Source organism: Periplaneta americana, chromosome 14 (assembly GCF_040183065.1).
Source record: "Periplaneta americana isolate PAMFEO1 chromosome 14, P.americana_PAMFEO1_priV1, whole genome shotgun sequence".
Classification (NCBI taxonomy): domain Eukaryota; kingdom Metazoa; phylum Arthropoda; class Insecta; order Blattodea; family Blattidae; genus Periplaneta; species Periplaneta americana.
Window position 1 is genome coordinate 19,817,365 of NC_091130.1, and position 20,458 is coordinate 19,837,822.

Genomic DNA, 20,458 nt, shown 5'->3' on the forward strand with positions numbered 1-20,458 from the left:
AGTGAATATTGCTCTTACAATGCAAATTCATAGTGATGGCAAACATTTGCTTAAGATATTAATTTTAGGATCCATGTTTGTAGGACTTTTATTTCTCGTTTTGATGCACACTACCTCGTGTCTAAATATTGGAAACTTTTTTTTTTTCAGAACACTTTGTATATAAGAATAGGATATGTAAGTACTAGGGCCTGGATTTTTCGAAAATGCATATGCGCATATGCAAATGCATATTTTGAGGGTTCGTGCATGTTTTGTCATTTATTTAGGTTATGTATGATCAATTAACTGACATTTCTGAACAAACTGTAAATCTAGTAATGAATTTGTATGTCGGACATCCCTTGGCATCACAATAACCTTCCTATTTCAAGTGAAATGTTAAAGGGACCATACTTCCAGTTTCACAATACCCATGTGGGTAGATGGACGTTGCAGACCTTTTTCACAAAAGGAATTTCTTACATTCCTTTCTCAATGCAGTATCCTCTCAAAGTTTGTGTCGACAGGACCGCAAGTGTTCATATGTTGACTTGTTTTTTCATCTACTAATAGTTTATGCGATGTTCTGTCAGATTAAACTAAAAATGCCTGAAGATAAGTCCACTAAATCCTTTTTAATTAAACAGTGCCTTTCAGGCAATAGTGACTATTCAAGTGATGGCGATGTAGCGTATTGTCACGTGAGAAGACTGAGAAATGCGAGAAAAAGTTTTAACTAGAACAGCATTCGAAAACAACTGCACATCTCTGGTCAAAACAAAAGGGTAAGAACACGCAACAGATACTTTTAAATCACGGTCTGAAGTTAGTACATTTTCCGCTGACCTTTGTAAAGATTTTGTATGCAGAACATTCCGCTGCATAAATTAAATAATCCACATCTACGATCATTTCTTCAAAAATATTGTCTTAATGAGAGGACACCAGATGAATCCAATGGTCTGACATAGTGGGGAACTGCGTGTGGATTTTGGTTAATGAATCAACAGATTCGTGAGGCAGATACATAGCGAACTTCATAGTGGGTAAATTATGTCCAAAAGAACCCAGCAAACCTCATTTACTTTCATGCAAAGTGTTGGAAAAAACCAACCACAGTACAATTGCAAGATTTGGTTAGTGCATATTGTTTTGTTTTAGTGCATATTTTCAACATCTTTAGCGCATATTTGCATGCATATTTTAGGTATTTTCAGTGTATATATTAGTATTTATTTATTTATTTAACCTGGTAGAGATAAGGCCGTCAGGCCTTCTCTGCCCCTCTACCAGGAGATTCCAACTATAATATGAACAATAAAATTACAATTAGTATTAAATTTATAATTACAATTACAATATATATCCGGGCCCTAGTAATTACATAAAATCCGGCCTCTAGTCATGAGACACAAACTACTATAAGTGAAATGATAGATACTGTAGAGGAGACCGTCTGAAATGAAGAAACAACGTGTTTGAAATGAATAGCAGAACACCTAAACTGATAATGATGAGAAACCAATTCCTTGCTTATACCTTTGTTGCCTCTTAATCCCGCCAGAGCTCCCTCACCCTCACCCTCAATTATCATGATCTTTATTACCACTACACTTGCTGCTATTCCTGTTATCATCACAATCTTTACCACCAGCAGTATTTTCTTGTATAGCCAGCATGTAGTCCTCACCACTGCAATAAAATGACATGTTAGCAGGTGTTCTCTGTCATAGGTTCTTCGTTTCTCTCGCTTGTTTGGGCCTGGCAAGCCGAGTAGCCTACCTCAGATATGGCGCAGTGTAAGGAAACGACGGAGAAGGCGGAAACAGCATCATCATGATCATTCTGACTCTGGGTCTGACCAGGACAACCAGCGCGAGAAGAAGAGAGGCTGGACATTCAACTACGCACAGCCACCAACTGCCGACATGTGCGAGTCAGATGATGAGGTGAGTCAGTGTAGCATGGAAACTGCTTGTTAGGAAATGCTTGATCTTCATGGTGAAACATACAAAACTAACACACCAGCAATAAAGAAGATACAGGTAATTATTCCTTATTTCTTATTTACAAAACCTATAATTTTATTAATATGCCGACTAAAAATGGTGTGTGAAATGTTCAAAAAGGACATGTGCCAACCATTTGAGGGATATCTGTGTAAATTGCTTGTAAATAACTAGGTACTGTAAAGGCATGTCTGCAGAAAGCATTCAGGAATAAAGATTTTTGAAGGATAATTCAAGGACGCAGAAAGCATTCAGGAATAAAGATTTTTGAAGGATAATCCAAGGACGCAGAAAGCATTCAGGAATAAAGATTTTTGAAGGATAATCCAAGGATGCAGAAAGCATTCAGGAATAAAGATTTTTGAAGGATAATCCAAGGACGCAGAAAGCATTCAGGAATAAAGATTTTTGAAGGATAATCCAAGGACGCAGAAAGCATTCAGGAATAAAGATTTTTGAAGGATAATCCAAGGACGCAGAAAGCATTCAGGAATAAAGATTTTTGAAGGATAATCCAAGGACGCAGAAAGCATTCAGGAATAAAGATTTTTGAAGGATAATCCAAGGACGCAGAAAGCATTCAGGAATAAAGATTTTTGAAGGATAATCCAAGGACGCAGAAAGCATTCAGGAATAAAGATTTTTGAAGGATAATCCAAGGACGCAGAAAGCATTCAGGAATAAAGATTTTTGAAGTATAATCCAAGGACAATAGGACACAAGCTATTCAGGTATTATTGGACACAAGCTATTCAGGTATTATTGTAGAGAAAGATTTTCACAACAAAGCAAGGATTATAAACGTGTTTGCAGTGTTAATTTTGTAGGTAAATGTAGAAAGTATTTGAAATTTGCATATAAATAATTATCTATTAATTATAAATAAGATAATTCTGTTTCAAAACTATTTTTATATATATTTATAAATAAACTGTGTATACTCTGTAGTAACACATTTATGTAACCATTCATATTGAAAAGAATGTTCAAATTCATTCTCTAAAGTAAGAATATAACTTGGGTGACAGCTGTCCCTCATGGGACTGAATATGTTACGAAAAAGTATGCGCATACTGTAGGGTTAGAAGCAATTAGGTAAGTGTCTATGCATCAGTTCGTTTGGGAATGATGTGACAATATATTCCTTGGGAAGTGCATTGTTATTCTCATTTATATCCGATGAAGTGATACTTCTGCCTTCTTTATACAAGACTTTCTGAAGAATAATCCAGTGCGTTTGCAATTTGTTGTTCACTTATTCATTTTATGTAACACTTAATGCTTCAGGAGAAACTTCTGTGTCCAGTCGAAGACAAGTCTCACAGTGGCAGTCAGGATCATGGTGAGAACAATGACATGGGTCCTAAGGTGGCAGACTGGAGGTTTGGACCTGCACAGGTCTGGTACGACATGCTGGAAGTGCCAGAAACTGGTGATGGGTTCAACTATGGCTTCAAGCTTAAAGAAAAGGTTAAATTATATTCCCTGCTGCTTTATTATGTTAGCAGTTTGGATACCTAGTTAGTCATTTCTAGCATTCTAGAGATAATAATCTGTACTTGCGTGTAAATTCAAATGTCATAGTTAAAATACAATTGAGAGCAATGCGTTTTTCGTATAAAAATGCCCAAAATAAAACTTTATTTAACAGGAAAATAGCCATTGGCATAGCTCAATCGGCTAAGGCACTTGCCTGCTGACCCGGAGTTGTGCTCAGGTGTGGGTTCGATTCCTGCTTGCGCCAATTACCTGGTTGAGTTTTTTCCGAGGTTTTCCCCAACCATAAGACAAATGTCAGGTAATTTATGGCAAATCCTCAGCGTCATATCGTCAAATATCATCTCACTATTACCAATCCCAGTCCTGCGCCGTGGCGTCGCGGTCTAAGGCATCCCGCCTAGGACCCGCATTACAGAATGCGCGCTGGTTCGAGTCCTCACGGGGGAAGAAATTTTCTCATGAAATTTCGGCCAGTATATGGGACCGGTGCCCATCCAGCATCATGATGCACTTGGGGAGCTACGATAGGTAGTGAAATCCGGTTGCGAATACCAGCTATAACGGCTGGGGGGATCATCGTGCTAACCACACGATACCTCCATTCTGGTTGGATGATCGTTCACCTCTGCTTCGGCATGTGTGGGCGTGACGCCAGCACCCGGCTGGTCGGTCTAGGCCCTTCATGGGCTGTATCACCACGGATTATTATTATTATTATTATTATTACTAATCCCATCAACGCTGAATAACCTCGTAGTTAATACAGTGTCGTTAAATAACCAAGTGTAAAAAAAAAAACAAGGAAAATTAAATTCAGGTTAGGGGAACCTCTGGTGCTGTCTCATTTATGAATGTTTAACTATTCATCTTTTTTTCCATTTTACCAAAAATCTGGTTTTTGTCTTTTTCCCATTTGATAGTAATTTAACTTAATTAGCTCAAGTGGCAGCACTTTGCTAACTGACCTGAGGCTGCATTGAGGCATGGGTTCAAATCCCACTTGGGCAATTACCTCGTTGGGTCCCCCCCCTCCTGGAGGTTTTCTCCCACTGTGAGGTGAATGTCAGATAATCACATGGCAAATTATTGTACTCGTCAAATACCATCTAGCTATCACCAATTCAGTCATTGCTAGGTAACTTCTCAATTGATACAGAAGTGTTAGATAACTAACGAAAATAGTAATATACATTATTTTGTGCGAAGATCGTTTATTACATACCTGAAAGACGAATTTCTAATTAGTTGCAATGAAATCTCCATCTTGGTTTCTGTTTAATGACGGCAACTTTAGAAAACAAAAATATCTATACTCCAGCAGGCCGTGATATACGTCTGTCTTTTTTTTCCCCCCAGTCTATAAATGCGAACTTAAAACAAACGGTAAGGTTATGTAATGTTTTATTTTTCATTTTAATATTTTAACAATATTATTTATATAACATATTGCAGTAATAACATCGGCGTCTGGAGTCTTGTTGATTTTTTCACGGCTTCCTTAATGTTACTTGTATCAGGAATACAATAGCTTTCGTGGAGTAGTAGACTTTACTTAATTTTTGCAAATATTTAAAAACAATAATTAACAGTGCAATTTAGGTGATATTGCAGTGGTAAGTTTCCAATTTATAATTATTACTATGTTAAACGTCTCTAAAAATAATATGTTAAAAGCCTAAATCAGTAAAATGAATGTCGCGCTTAAGCGGTAAGAAGAGGGAAATTGTTGTGTGTGTTACGTTGGGAATACTGAATGTGGTATTTCACACTTACCGCGTATTGGTTCTGTGCGGAAAACAAGCAAATACGCACGATCTCGCACAAAGCTAATTTGCATGTTTCTACAAAATATAATATTTCATCATGAAGGGAAATACAAAACAATGCTCAGCATACAGTATAGGGTTTTGTAACCCCTGCAGCTGTGTTATGTTTTTCCTTTATGTTCTTAGAGCTTTTATGCTGACTGTTTGTTTACCATACTCTTCTTCTTGATATGTTGGCTTTAGATCTTCCAAGAATTGGTTTTGCACAGTTTTCTTGGCTCACTTCTTTTGTTTCGGAGTTCACTGCAGTCATTCTATGTTTTTTTTTTTCTTTTTTTTTTGGTACAGCCTGATGAAATGGATGATAAACTGGTGGCAGAGGATTTCCCTGACGAATCTTACCTGATGGTATCACAGTTGCACTGGGAAGACGAAGTGGTGTGGAATGGAGATGACATCAAACATAAGGTAATGTATAGTTAGTATATAGTAAGTGCAAGATATCGGAAAGTCTGGGCCATATCACAGCTTGATCAAGTGGAAGGAGAAATGCTAGTGTACACTACATATTGAAAGCATTAATCCTATCTATTTAAAATAATCGGGAACAAGTGCACAATACCAGGGCCACCTGCTTTTCACATGTGCCAGTTATGCATTAACTCAAGTGTCTTACGGAATTATGGAACTGAAGGGATGGGGAATAAAAACTCTTCTTCTTTCTCCCTCTTATTTACCCTTTTTCTCTCTTTCTTTCTTCTCACTTTTACTACTTCCTACTACCTTCATTGCACTTTTATATCATTGTATGACCTTCACTAGGTTTTGGACAATAAAGAATACCACTTCGAAACTAGTCAGCCAAGTAAATTCCTCATATTAACACAGAATAGTAATATATGTTACAAGAGCGGTATGTTGACGTTTTCATGGTCGAGGAAAAGATTGAAAAAGTGAAATGTAGTTGAGCTCTTTTAATTTCCGAGAACATGGAAACAAACATACCACTCGTGTATCATACATTATTTTGTGCGAAGATCGTTTATTACATACCTGAAAGACGAATTTCTAATTAGTTGCAATGAAATCTCCATGTTGGTTTCTGTTTAATGACGGCAACTTCGGAACACCAAAATATCTTTCTTCAACATTGTTGCTATAAAATGTTTTCTGTGTTTACTATACTCCAGCAGGCCGTGATATACGTCTGTCTTTTTTTCCCCCAGTTTATAAATGCGAACTTAAACGGTAAGGTTATGTAATGATTTATTTTTCATTTTAATATTTTAACAATATTATTTATATAACATATTGCAGTAATAACATCGGCATCTGGAATCTTGTTGATTTTTTCACAGCTTCCTTAATGTTACTTGTATCAGGAATGCAATGAGTTTCGTGGAGTAGTAGACTTTACTTAATTTTTGCAAATATTTAAAAACAATAATTAACATTACAATTTAGGTGAAATTGCAGTGGTAAGTTTCCAATTTATAATTATTACTATGTTAAACGTCTCTAAAAATCATATGTTAAAAGCCTAAAGCAGTAAAATGAACATGTCTCTTAAGCGGTAAGAAGAGGGAAATTGTTATGTGTGTTACGTTGGGAATAATGAATGTGGTATTTCACAATTACCGCGTATTGGTTCTGTGTGGAAAACAAGCAAATACACACGATCTCGCACAAAAGAAGTTACAAAGTTAATCAATGAAAGAATATGTGTTAGGCAATGGTTGTATCACAATTCATTTTACATCATATTACCTAAAATAGCATGGGTGACTGTCCAGACCTATAATTTATATGTATTGGAATCTTCTCTCCAAACTCTACAAGTTGATATGAGTTACATTAAAATAGCACATTTGCTGCTAGTGACTTTCCTTTGCCAAACTCATAAGAAATGTGCTCCCCTCCCACTTAAAACCTTCACCACTTTTGTTAATAGAAACTGGTGTTGTTTACATTACTTGAGATGTTGTGTACAGGTGATGCAGAAGTTGAACTGCAAGACAAATGCTGCAGGATGGGTGCCCAGCAGTAGCAATCGAACTGCCCAGGCCTTCAGTCAGCCTGGGAAAGGTGTTCCACACATTGTGGGAGGAACGGTGAGGTTGGCATCCAGTCAGCTGGCAGGACCTTCCACTTCTGGAAACAAGCAAAACAAGGCAGCCCAGATGTAAGTGTTGGTAACTTGTTCTTCACTCTGACGTGTAAAAAGATAGCTGAATTCTTCCTGGAATTCTAAGAAAAGACTATGCGATGTGGATAAGTTAAACTCTTTCTTCTGTCATGGCAACAGCTCTTTAAGAAGAATAGAGGGTCAAGTTGTGTACTGTACTGTAATCCAGACAGTCAGTTCAGACTATAATTTTTGACATTCAGTTTACAAACAGGTGTTACATACAGGACAGTGCAGCAATCAATCAATCTTCTTAATGTATCCAGCTGTTTGCCGACAACATAAAGTCCACTATAGTCCACTGTAGTCTATCCAGTTGTTGTTTTTCACGAGAAATGAGGGGTATTTTGATCGGTGTTCATTATAGATGCCTGTTGCTAGTAGCCAGAGGTGGGGTGTAGTCAATATATACTGCAGGGCTGTGTCTTCTGCAACTGGTACTGATGATTTTGATTTACTTCTTTTGTGGTTTATGGATGGACAGTATAGAAGAATGTGTTCCAGATCTTCATCATGATTATTACACCACAGACAAGTAGGATTATCAGAAATGTGAAATCGGTGTAGGTACAATTGAGTGACAATGTGACCTGTTCTGGCTCTTGTTAAAAATGTTTGAACATGTCTGGGCAAGTTTTTGTACATTTCCAGGTCATTTGGTTTCTTTTGTACAGACTGTAAAATTTTTCCTTTGTCAGAAGAGAGCCAATTGTTTATCCACAGGTTTGTAAAATGAGATTTTACTGAAGCAAAAGCACTGGATAGAGATATCACTTGAAGAGGTCTTGGTCGCAAATATGTTGCCTGTTTTGCAATATTATCGACTTTCTCGTTTCCAGGTATACCACAATGACTAGGTATGGAGTTAATGTTATAAAAAATCTTGAATGGTAGAAAGAAAGATAATGTGTGACGTGAATTTAGTTTGGTTAAAAAAACTGAGAATGATTTACAGATGCAGTATTTTGCAAGCAGTAAAAAGTTACAGTTTTCTTGAACCTACATTTTAATTGTTGGTAGTGTATGTAACTTAATTACTTTACATTATAGTATTTTACTCCTTATTTCACAATTTTTTACAATTCAGTACAGTATATTTTTTTTCAAAATAATGAACAAAAATGGCATAAAGTATTTTGAAAAGTTTAGTATCATACGCCTATCTAAAATTAAGAATTAAATTATAGTGGTGTACAAAATATGTAATATTGTGAATGTATTTCTTCTTTGAATTTTACTTTCCTACTGTATTTATTTATTTTTTATTGCGACATAATTTCTTTAATCTCTTTGAATATAACTGAGTTAAACTGTATTTTAAAATCTTCTCTGTTATGGCAAATATTCTAATGTCCTGTCTGATTCTTGTATTTTTTATTTTATCTTCTTTTGTGCTGCCCCTAACAATGCACAGAAATTTAATCTCCACTGCCATTATTTGATCTATTTTCTGTTTTATGGGTACCAAAATTTTCTTCCGTTGCTTCTCAAGAAGAATTTAGTGCAGTCGCTCTTGATGCCTCATTTTGATTACTGTGACACTCTCTACACTGACCTTAACATGAGACTGACAGACAGACTACAGCGTGTTCATAATGCATGCGTTCGATTTATTTGCAACGTCCGTAGATCTGACCGTATCTCACATTCACTATAAAATATGCTGTCCTGGGTCCGTCTCAAAGACCGAAGAACTATTCACTCTCTCACTTTACTCTTCAATATTCTTCAAACCTCTAACCCTAGCTACTTAGCTTCTCGTTTTCAACATTTATTCTCATATCACGAAATAGATACTCGCTCACAACACCATATCACACTCTCCATTCCTAAACACAGAACATCCTTCTACTCTTCATCTTTCACTGTCTCTGCAGCTCATCTCTGGAACTCTCTACCACAACTTGTCAGAGACTGTCGGATATTGTCTAGTTTCAAAAATAAATTAAAAATGCACTTTTTGAATTAGATTCCTTTCAGTTATAAGCCCTTTTCTCTGCCATAGTTTTGTAAAAATATAGGCTATATATTTCTTTTTCCTTCCTTTTCTCTTTTTGTTCTCTTTATCAGCCGATGAATTTATCATAACCTTTTTATCGTGAATTTTATTTAATTTTCGTATTTCTTTTCTTTTTTATTATTATTTTATTACATTCCATTTTGTTATATTCTTCCTTACGTTTTCCATATTAACCATTTGTACTAAATGAGTTGCTTTCACTATATTCCAATGTATTTTACTGTCTTTTTTTTTTTCTATTATGGTATTATTTGCATGTTGTTTAGTGTCGATTTTATTATGCTATTATTATTATTTTTTTTGTAATATGTTAGTATTCTGTTCTTTAACTTTTTGTTAAATTTTAACTGCTTGTATACTTTGTGACCTGGTAGAGTGTAAGAGAAGGCCCTATGGCCTTAACTCTGCCAGTAAAAATAAAGAATTATTATTATTATTATTATTATTATTATTATTATTATTATTCAGACTTACATGTCATGGGGTGGATTTGACTATTTGCAGGGTATTGAACCCCAAGCACCCCCAGCGAATGGAGGACAACACAGATGACACATGGTACTCCATATTCCCTGTCGAAAATGAAGAGCTTGTCTATGGTGCGTGGGAAGACGACGTGATCTGGGATTCTGAGAACATGGCCTCCATCCCCAAGCCCAAGATTCTCACACTTGATCCCAATGATGAAAACATAGTGCTGGGCATCCCTGATGACATTGATCCCGCCAAGCAACGCAGTGACTCTGCTGTACCTGCCAAGGTGAAGATCCCACACCCACATGTCAAGAAGTCCAAGATCCTGCTCGGTAAAGCTGGAGTGATCAATGTCATGGAGGAAGACACACCGCCACCACCACCCAAATCACCAGACAGAGATCCGTTCAATGTCTCCAATGACAGGTAAAGCTATTCAACTAATCCTAAAATAATAATAGGAAAATCGCACAATGTGCAGGAGTGCATTTATAACTCTAAACTCAGTGCGGTCAACAATATGTTTCTGTTGCTACACTGTAGAACATGATATCTACCACACGGTTTTCTGCACCAATCACATACGCAATCTGAGTTTGGTTCGTGATAACTCTTTGCTGAACATGCTTTATAATGGAAACCGTGCACTGCGAAACGGGTTATCGAATGTCTTAGTTCATAACCACTTTTTGTCCAGTCTATGGAGGTCATTGCGTCCGTGGTGTAGAAGTCACTCCAAATTTCTTGCTTCTTCTCCTTCAACTCGTAGAGTAGTTCGTCATAACCTGCAGTAGATGGCAGCATCTTCTGATATCGTAGATATTCGATGTAGAAGGGCTCTCTTTCCAATTCATATGCTAAGCGTGATAGTGTGTACTTGGATATACTAATAACTCTTTTCAGAAACACTATGACTTCTATCTACCAATCCTTTGGTTCTAACACGCCAGTTTGTTTCTTGCAGAGGAAAAGTTTCCTTCAGATTTTTAAATGGCTGGATCTCCTTCATCCAAGATGGCAACACTATAGAATGCTACATGATGTTATTGTAGCATTCTATAGTGTTGCTGTCTTGGATGAAGGAGATCCAGCCATTTAAAAATCTGAAGGAAACTTTTCCTCTGTAAGAAACAAACTGGTGTGTTAGAACCAAAGTTTCAGATATATCAGTGTATGAGCTCATCATCATGGAAGGAAAAGAAAAGGGAGACCATCTTTTGGATCTGTAGCTCTTAAGTGCTTAACACGTCTGCATCTATGACATGGTGCAAAGAAAACTGCACCACATGAAAATCTTATTTAACAGTACATGAATGAATGAATGTTAGCCATGATGTCCCATGTTGGGCACAGGCCTCTTGTGATGGGGTTAGAACCCCGTCGACAGGGATGGCTCAAGTGTGTTCGCTTGGTGAGCCAATCCAGGCGAGCTTGTCGTGTATACTACTTAATAATAATCCTGTTCAACTTCAACTAGTCTCAGCACTGTTCTTTGTTCATTTTTTTTCTTGCACTACACACATTATACTGATACTAGCATGTTGACAAACACTGATTGCTATTTACACTATTTACCTCAACACTGACTTTACTATTTACAAAACTTATCTTACACTTTCACTAATACTGACTTCACTATTTACAATATCTTAACACTGATTACGTTATCTATTTAAAATGACCTTCCCTAGTTCTTTCCACAAAACGCTGTTCTTTGCTGTCCTCGACCATTGTTTCCCCGCCTCTTTGGTAAACATGTCGGACCATCTGAGCCGTGGTCTTCCCTGTCCTCTCTTTCCGACGTAGGGGTCCCACATCGTGACTGCATGGGTCCATCTTGTCTGATGTAGTCTCGCCACATGTCCCCCCCCCAGGTCCACTTCGTTGCCATGGCTCGTTCTGCTGCGTCAGTAGTGTTCGTCAGTCTTTGTAGTGTTTCGTTTGTCATTCTGTCTCGTAGCGTGGTGCCCAGAATAACAGTACATACTTAACCTAAAACTAAACTGAATTTCATGGCACAAGGGTCACAGAAGGGATCAGGACCATAACCTGACATCTATTAATCAACTACATAACTATCACATGGCATAGGGTTGCTGTAAGTCTTTCAGATATTATTAATTTTTAACCAGAATTTGCCACCTCTTTTGGCTCCCTAATTTTTCAATCACGAGGCTGGGTGAATCCCATTCCACATTCAGTCATCTTGAAATATTTCTCTGGTATAGGTGGGAATCTTTTTCCAATTCACTGTGGGCTAAAGCAAGGAGATGCACTAACACGTTTACTTTTTAACTTTGCTCTAGATTATGCCATTAGGAAAGTCCAGGATAACTGAGAGGGCTTGAAATTGAACAGGTTACATCAGCTGCTAGCCTACTGTATGCGGATGATGTGAATATGTTAGGAGAAAATCCACAAACTATTAGGGAAAACACGGAAATTTTACTTGAAGAAAGTAATGAGATAGATTTGGAAGTAAATCCTGAAAAGACGAAGTACATAATTATGTCTCGTGACCAAAAAATAGCATGGAATGGAAATATAAAAATAGGAAATTTATCCTGTGAAGAGGTTGAAAAATTCAAATATCTTGGAGCAGCAGTAACAATATATTAGTTATATAAAATTAAAAGAAAAAGACAATTATATATTTTAAGATATGGGACATTTAGAGCACAAGGGAATCAAGTCCACTTTTGGTCATTTGGGAGATATTTCGTCTGTACATACTTAGATGAGACTACTTTCAGAGCATAAAAGAATCATGTCCTCACAATCTTTGCAATGGTGCAGATGTTTAAAATCATACTCAGCTTTAATGGATTATTAACTATATATAAAAACTTTAAGTCTAATTTTCTGAAAAATGTATTTTTATGACTTGATTCTCTTATGCTCTGAACGCCCCATATATTAAAATAAAATAAGAAGAAAGCAAATTTTAAGAATAACATAAAGCCTACTTTCCTCTTACAAATAATTCAACTCCTTTTCCGAAACCATTGCTAAGTGTATGTGCTTGAACTGACATTTTTATTGTGAGTTATAGTGAGACATCGCTCCACTGTTCTGATGTCATTGAAGCACACAGATAGTGTCAGGTCTACCTAACTCTCTCTGTATAAAACAGCGAACTAGAGTGCTTATGCAAGCGAGAGTTTGCACTAAATTTTTCATAATGTAACTATGGAGATGCTCATCATATTGAGGCAGCCACATTTTAAGATTAATATGAACTACTTGCTATCTTTGTAGGCACTACATGCCTCGCTCCTCTGAGTCTTCGCTCCGTCTCAAAGTGGGAGGTGGCAACTTGATCCAGCATTCCACACCTGTGGTGGAACTGCGTGCACCCTTTGTGCAGACGCACATGGGTCCTATGAGGTTGCGCAACTTCCATCGCCCACCTATGAAGAGATTTTCACATGGGACACTCGCCCTTCCTGGTCCTCATTCAGTGCTGCCACTGCTAAAACACATCAAGAAAAAGGCGAAGGTATGTTTATCATGAAATCGAACATCTCAGCATTAATTAGTGACAATGAATTAATTAACTTAACATTCACACAAATTTTTAATTGATTATTTAACGATCTGTATCAACTACGTGCTTATCTAGCATCAGTTTTACTTTACTTGGTTAATTAGGATTGTGTATATATTTGGTTGTTACATTGTAGTTTGCTGGTTAGTCATTACTCAAGTAGTTAGTTAGTTTGTCAGTTGTCTAGTCGAGTCATTTAATTAATTACTTGTTTGGTTGGATAGGTCATTAGATAGATGATTGCTTATATAGCTTTTAGTGGATGGATGGTTGAAAAAATGGTTGGGTGATTGCTTACGTAGCTTTTAGTGGTTGGATAGTTGAAAATATGGTTGGGTGGTTATGATTATATAGATGCCTGGCTCCGAGGATCAAACTCGGGACCCTCAGTTCTACGCAGTGGATGCTCTAATCACTGAGCTACGTCGCAGTTCAACCTACTGCATCGGGTCGAATTTTTTCCTGTGGTTCTTTTCTCCATTAATAACAAATTGTAACCATCACAGACAATTTTGTAGGACCAAAAATTAATTTTTACATAGATTATTTGCCTAACAGTGCAGATACTGTAGAAGTTCCGGCCACCAAGTCACTCAAATGAGTGCACTCCTTATGTGATGACTGCGGACTTAATATTATATATGTCAATATATAAGTCGAACATAGAGGAAGGCCACTAAGGGAAAAGAACCAAAGGAGAAAGATTCGATCTGATGCAGTGAGTTGAACTTAGGCGTAGCTCAGTGGTTAGAGCACCCAGTGCGTAGAACTTGGGGTCCTGGGTTCGATCCTCAGTGCCGGGACGAATTTTTCTCCATTAATAACAAATGGTAACCATGACAGATAATTCTGTAGGACCAAAAATTAATCTTTACATAGTTGTTAGTTGGGTGATTATCAGATGGTTAAGTAATTGAACAAATGATTGGTTGGTTAGTTAATTATACAGATGGTTGCTTATATAGCTTTTAGTGGATGGGCAGTTGTCAGTTGGTTGATTAGTTGGTCAGTAAAACGGTTGATTGATTGAATATAGGTTGTTGGTTAATTAGTTGAATGAATGATTGTTGATTAGTTGATTAGGTAAGTGGTTAGTTAGATAATAAATTTTGTTTCTGGTTCGTTAATTGCTGTTAATTGAGTGAATGATTAGTTGGTTAGCTTATTATATATTGTAAGGGGTTGGTTAGTGAGATGTTTAGTTAGTAGAGTAGATGGTTAGACGACTTAATTGGATGGATGCTTGGTCAGTTAATTATTTGGATGATGAATGGTTGCTTGAGTACTTTTTTGTTAGGTAAGTGATTTATTACTTGGATGGGTCTATTAGTATATCAGTTGGTCATTTGCTTGAGTTGATTGATTTGTTGAATAAGTGGGTAATTCAATTATCAGAGATAAATGCTTTACAAAGAACTCTGCAGTCGACCACAACAAAACAAATCCAGGTTATTAACAATTGGCACTTTTTTGTCCCCAAAAAAGTGCGACAAAATCAGTAGTATTCAATAGTGATATGACATGTACAACAGAAGGTAATTAATTTTTTAATAGTTAATTGATTAATTTGATGGTTAGTTACATGGAAAATTTTATGGATTGTTATAGTCCCGTCGCTCTAATTTCCGGCAGCCAATCGCGTTGCAGGTCGGCTACATTTAAACGTGTGCGTCTTGTGATTCGCTGAGGAAGACGTTATTCATTTCTTAAGGCTCGATAAATACTTAATATAATCGCCCGCCATTTTGGCTCTTTCGTTGGCGTTCACGGAAAGCACACGAAGACGTTATTTGCCACTCAATTATTTACTGAATTACAGTGTGTTTGATTTATTATCATAGGAGTTGCGACATAATAATGTTTAACGGTGTGGCAAATAGATTCCTCGTCTGGTAGCTCGACAACGAAAGAACAAAAATGGCGAACGATACTACCTACCTAGTCTTTATAGAGCCTTCACTTCCTAAGACGTAAGCAAAGAGGAGGAGTCACGCCGGGAATAACAGTGTCGCGACTGTAATTGGTTGATTAGTTAGTTTGAGATGTTTAGCTGTTTGGCAGGTAGTTACCGGTATTTAGATGGTTGACTAGTTCAGATAGTTGCTTAGGTGAGAGTCACTGATACTGTACTTAATTTTCAGAGCCTTATCTTTTGACTCATTTTCACTTTTAGTTTATTCTTATAACATCTCCCAATAGCCAAACAAGATAATAGCAAGCTTATTCTAGTTATTTATTGATATGTTCAGACCAGAATTTTGATGTATATATGTTTGTTTCTAAAGCAACGGGAACAAGAACGTGCTGCTTCTGGAGGAGGAGATGTGTTCTTCATGAGAACTGCAGAAGATCTTACAGGACGGGATGGAGATCTGGTACTCGTAGAGTTCTGTGAAGAACATCCTCCACTTGTGAACCAGGTATAGTACAGAGTATCCACAGTGAGACTCCAACATTTTAAACAAATATAATGGAAAGGAAAATATGTATACTATAATTACTATACATGAAAATGATAATGTAACTCGTCAAGTTTTTTGTGTTACTCGCATAATTCAGTTCAGTGCACTTGCACATGGAAGCCTCAGGTGGCACAAAGAATGTCAAACCTTCAGTCGATTTCATGCCATGTGTTGTTCAGCATGTCTTCTGAACCCCAAATACGCACATTGTGGCTATTCACTTTCCCTGAAATGTGAAAAGTGGCCTCATCAGAAAACATCACGCAAGATAAAAAGGTTTAGTCCTCAGTAATGCGATCCAGCATAGTGATTGCAAATGCTTCTCGCTTTGGTTGGTCATCAGACTTTATTTCCTGCACAATTTGTACTTTGTGTGCTTAGAAGCACAGTCGATGGTGAAGGACTTTGTGAACTGAATAATTTCGAGGGAAAAATTGTTTCAGGGCCAGGTATCGAACCAGGGACCTTTGGTTTAACGTACCAACGCTCTCCCAATTGAGCTACCCAGGAACTCTACCAGACACCGATCTAATTTTTTCCTCTATATCCACAGACCTCAAAGTGGGCTGACAACCATCAAGCAACCAACGTTGAGTGCACACTAACTCTGTGTGACTTAAATTGTGGTTTTCTGTAAACGAACAGTGACGTGTATTATGCAAATCAAGCTTTCAGGTATAACTCCCTGTAAAGTTGATTTGAATGACTTTGTGAACTGTCGACCATTTCACACCAAGTTCTCTTGCTGCTTGTCTTATTGACTTCTGTGGACTTCTTTTGAATGACTTCCTCACATTTTCTACGGCCTCTTTCTGGATGCTGTTTTTTTTTTCCAGGTCTCTTGGACCCTTGCCTTTTTGCAAAAATATGAATGCTGGGTTTACCAACACCATGTCCTTTCAAAACACTGCTGGTCTTCCATGTTTGTTTTCTCCTAATAATTTTTGACAGAAACAAAAGACAGATAGTGGAAAAATAAAAGATTGTATAATAGGCAAAAAAGGTTAAATTTTTGACCCACTTGAAAACAAGTGGAAAATTCGACATAATAATGATATTCTTAACAACAGAAGGCCACTGGGAAGACCTCGAAGTAGATGGAAAGATGAAATTCAGAAGGAATGTATGGAAATGGGAATTACCAACTGGAAGGAACTAGCAAAAGACAGAACAGAGTGGAAGCATTTTGTGAAATTGACATGGAGTCGACATGCTCCATAATGTCCTTTGATTGATTGATTGTACCATAAAATAAATTATGAGTGAACATTATTTAAATCTAAGGAAAAAATAAAGTCGGATCAAATTTGAACCATGAACGCATATACTGTGCATATTTCCTGGTTAAAGACTGGGTATTGTATCCCAAAGGGTACTACATGTCAATACCATAAACCAGAGGTTTTATTTGTCAAATACTATCAGCTCAGTGAAGCAATTGTGTCAGTAATGCAGTTTTCATGCAGCAGAAAATGTTTTAATGTTATCACTGATCATATTCTTTGGTAATACTACCATTGTTGGTTAGACAGTGATGTATTTCATTGTAATAGTACCATGACCATGTGCATGATGATAGAAGTGACATGCGTTAGCATTACTAAATTCTGTGTTTACTATATAGGTTGGAATGTGCTCCAAGATAAAGAATTACTACAAACGGAGGGCTGGGAAGGATCAAGGGCCACAAGAGTATCGATATGGAGAGGTGGCTTATGCTCACACTTCTCCCTTTCTTGGACATTTGCCCCCTGGACAGTCTCTGCAGGCAGTGGAAAACAACATGTATCGCGCCCCCATTTATGAGCATAAAGTGCATGAGACTGACTTGCTAGTCATCAGAACAAGGTATGTGTTAGCTAGCTTTATCTTAGAGAATGTTGGTTATTACACAAAAGTAATATAATCTATTATCCTCAGCAAATCTCCTGCATATAAGAACATACGCAGGGAGGGGTTACAAGGTTTGAACCCCTGCCTCCTTGAACTTAAAAAAAATTACATATATTTCAGTATACAGTATTTGATTGTTTCCATAAATTTCCATAGATTAGTTGAAGTTTACACCATGATTGAAAGAGTGAAAGTCTTCTTTGCTACATATGCAACATTGAAGAGAAAAATGCAAAATAATGTGTTGTTGTTTGTTATTGTTGTTTTCTAATGCCAGGCGTTTGACATAAAGTCATTTGACCTCTTGCACTCCAATATTTTTCAAAGATATTATCATGGTCAGCCACAGAAGCACAGATTTTGAGGTGTTCCGAATCCATTTCTTGGTTTCATATTGGAGTGAAAATGGCAAGTTGTAGCCGATTTAAGTGAACACCATATTTTAACATTTTGGTGGCTACTTCATTCACACACAACCCCCAGAATGTCTGGAGGACCACACCTGCTGTTGCTGACGGGTCCATTGGACCTAGCTGGGAGATCTTGTTGATCACCAGCTTTCCCTCCTTAAGCCACTAGAGGACGATTTTAGTGCCATAGCAGGTCAGCACTAGGAACAGAAAAGTAAAAAGAGGAGGAAGGAAAGTGAAATGAATCCCTAGGCCTCGAATGCTCTAATGCCGTTGGGGTCGAAGAAAGTAAGAGTTCAGTTAGAGGACTGGATAGGAAAGGGTAAAGAGGGAATTAGGTATTGAATAGAGGAAAATTATACCAAATTCAGTCATTAACTCATCAAGCTGACCAGTGCTAATTGATGAGTAGCCCCTCCCTTTAGTTCAGCTTGTAAATTATGCTTACTAACAGCTGCACCACGGGAAGGTAGGGATGGGACATTAGATATTTGTCCAGGTTGGTTCCTTAAAGCCTTCAATGGGAAGGATTAATGGCTCTTCCCCCTGTATCTGACAGATACCCTAATGTTTGAAAGTGGAAAGTGGTTGCTTTCTTTGAAGCACAAACTTTCAAGAAAAAGATATCCATCAAAGATAATATTTCGAAAAATGAATATGAAAACTGTCATAAGTCGAAAATCACCTATTACTTGCGTACGTAAATTATTTCCAAAACTGTTATATGATATTCTAATAATAAAATAGTAAATTATCAAAGGTTTTGGTACCTATTTATTAAAATATTTTACAGCAATATTTTACTAGGAAATAGCATATCTTTATAAATCATAATTTTCGAGTTACGACACTATTTTACTGGAGTGCAAATTGATATTGTAATAGCCTTTTCAGTTTCAAGTGTTTTATGGAAACAATTCTTTACTGTTATTGTTTTAATTTTTTTTTATGTATTCTAATGTTTCCCCTCAAGAGTAGTTTCTTTTCTCTGATCTCTGTAAAAACAACAGACAAAGGTTTTACTATATTTAAAGAAGAATCCCGACACTAAAGTCTCACTTTGTAGAATAGCTCTGAAAGAAATTGATGTATCTTACAGATTTACAGCAGTGGCATCTAAGAGCTTGTAGAAAAATCTAATTCATTGTATGGTTGTCATTCCAGGCAGCAGTATTACATTCGTGAAATAGACGCCCTGTTTGTTGCTGGCCAAGAGTGCCCACTGTACGAGGTGCCAGGCCCTAACTCAAAACGAGCTAACAATTTTGTTAGAGATTTCTTACAGGTTAGTGTTTCTAAGGACCAGCTCTTTGTTTTGGTAAACTATTTTATTAAACTAATGGTGGATACTATAATGATATATAAAATCAATAAAAGAGTTGTATGATCACGTTATTAAAATTTAATAAAATCTTAAAAAGCAACAGACATGTTTTGAGGCTATTGCCACCCTATCTTCAGTGTTGGAAACTGCAATGACACAATGATACTTACTTACTTACTGGCTTTTAAGGAACCCGGAGGTTCATTGCCGCCCTCATATAAGCCCACCATTGGCCCCTATCCTGAGCAAGATTAATCCAGTCTCTATCATCATATCCCACTCCCTCAAATCCATTTTAATATTATCTTCCCATCTACGTCTCGGCCTCCTCAAAGGTCTTTTTCCCTCCGGCCTCCCAACTAACACTCTATATGCATTTCTGGATTCGCCCATACGTGCTACATACCCTGCCCATCTCAAACGTTTGGATTTAATGTTCCTAATTATGTCAGGTGAAGAATACAATGTGTGCAGTTCTGTGTTGTGTAACTTTCTCCATTCTCCTGTAACTTCATCCCTCTTAGCCCCAAATATTTTCCTAAGCACCTTATTCTCAAACACCCTTAACCTATGTTCCTTTCTCAAAGTGAGAGTCCAAGTTTCACAACCATATAGAACAACCGGTAATATAACTGTTTTATAAATTCTAACATTCAGATTTTTGGACAGCAGACTGGATGATAAAAGCTTCTCAACTGAATAATAACAGACATTTCCCATATTTATTCTGTGTTTAATTTCCTCCCGAGTATCATTTATATTTGGACACAATGATAACATATAAATTTTTTTTACTAATTATGACCAAAATTGACTTCATATGAAGTCATAAACTGTGTAATGTACCCTTCCAAAAATTCTAATACAATCATATATTTAAAACAAA

At 37.0% G+C, this 20,458-nt stretch overlaps 1 protein-coding gene across 5 annotated transcripts in view; it reads left to right on the forward strand.

Annotated features, from left to right (window-relative positions):
• Nucleotides 1-20,458, forward strand: part of Taf1 (TATA-box binding protein associated factor 1) — an 85,640-nt gene that overhangs the window by 10,192 nt on the left and 54,990 nt on the right. For all 5 annotated transcript variants that reach the window (XM_069845078.1, XM_069845079.1, XM_069845081.1 and 2 more), the window contains exons 4-12: nucleotides 1,716-1,931; nucleotides 3,279-3,461; nucleotides 5,606-5,725; nucleotides 7,249-7,439; nucleotides 9,967-10,362; nucleotides 13,195-13,435; nucleotides 15,769-15,903; nucleotides 17,570-17,793; nucleotides 19,413-19,533. In XM_069845078.1, the coding sequence (XP_069701179.1) occupies nucleotides 1,716-1,931; nucleotides 3,279-3,461; nucleotides 5,606-5,725; nucleotides 7,249-7,439; nucleotides 9,967-10,362; nucleotides 13,195-13,435; nucleotides 15,769-15,903; nucleotides 17,570-17,793; nucleotides 19,413-19,533 (1,827 nt within the window). The remainder of the gene's footprint in view (nucleotides 1-1,715; nucleotides 1,932-3,278; nucleotides 3,462-5,605; nucleotides 5,726-7,248; nucleotides 7,440-9,966; nucleotides 10,363-13,194; nucleotides 13,436-15,768; nucleotides 15,904-17,569; nucleotides 17,794-19,412; nucleotides 19,534-20,458) is intronic.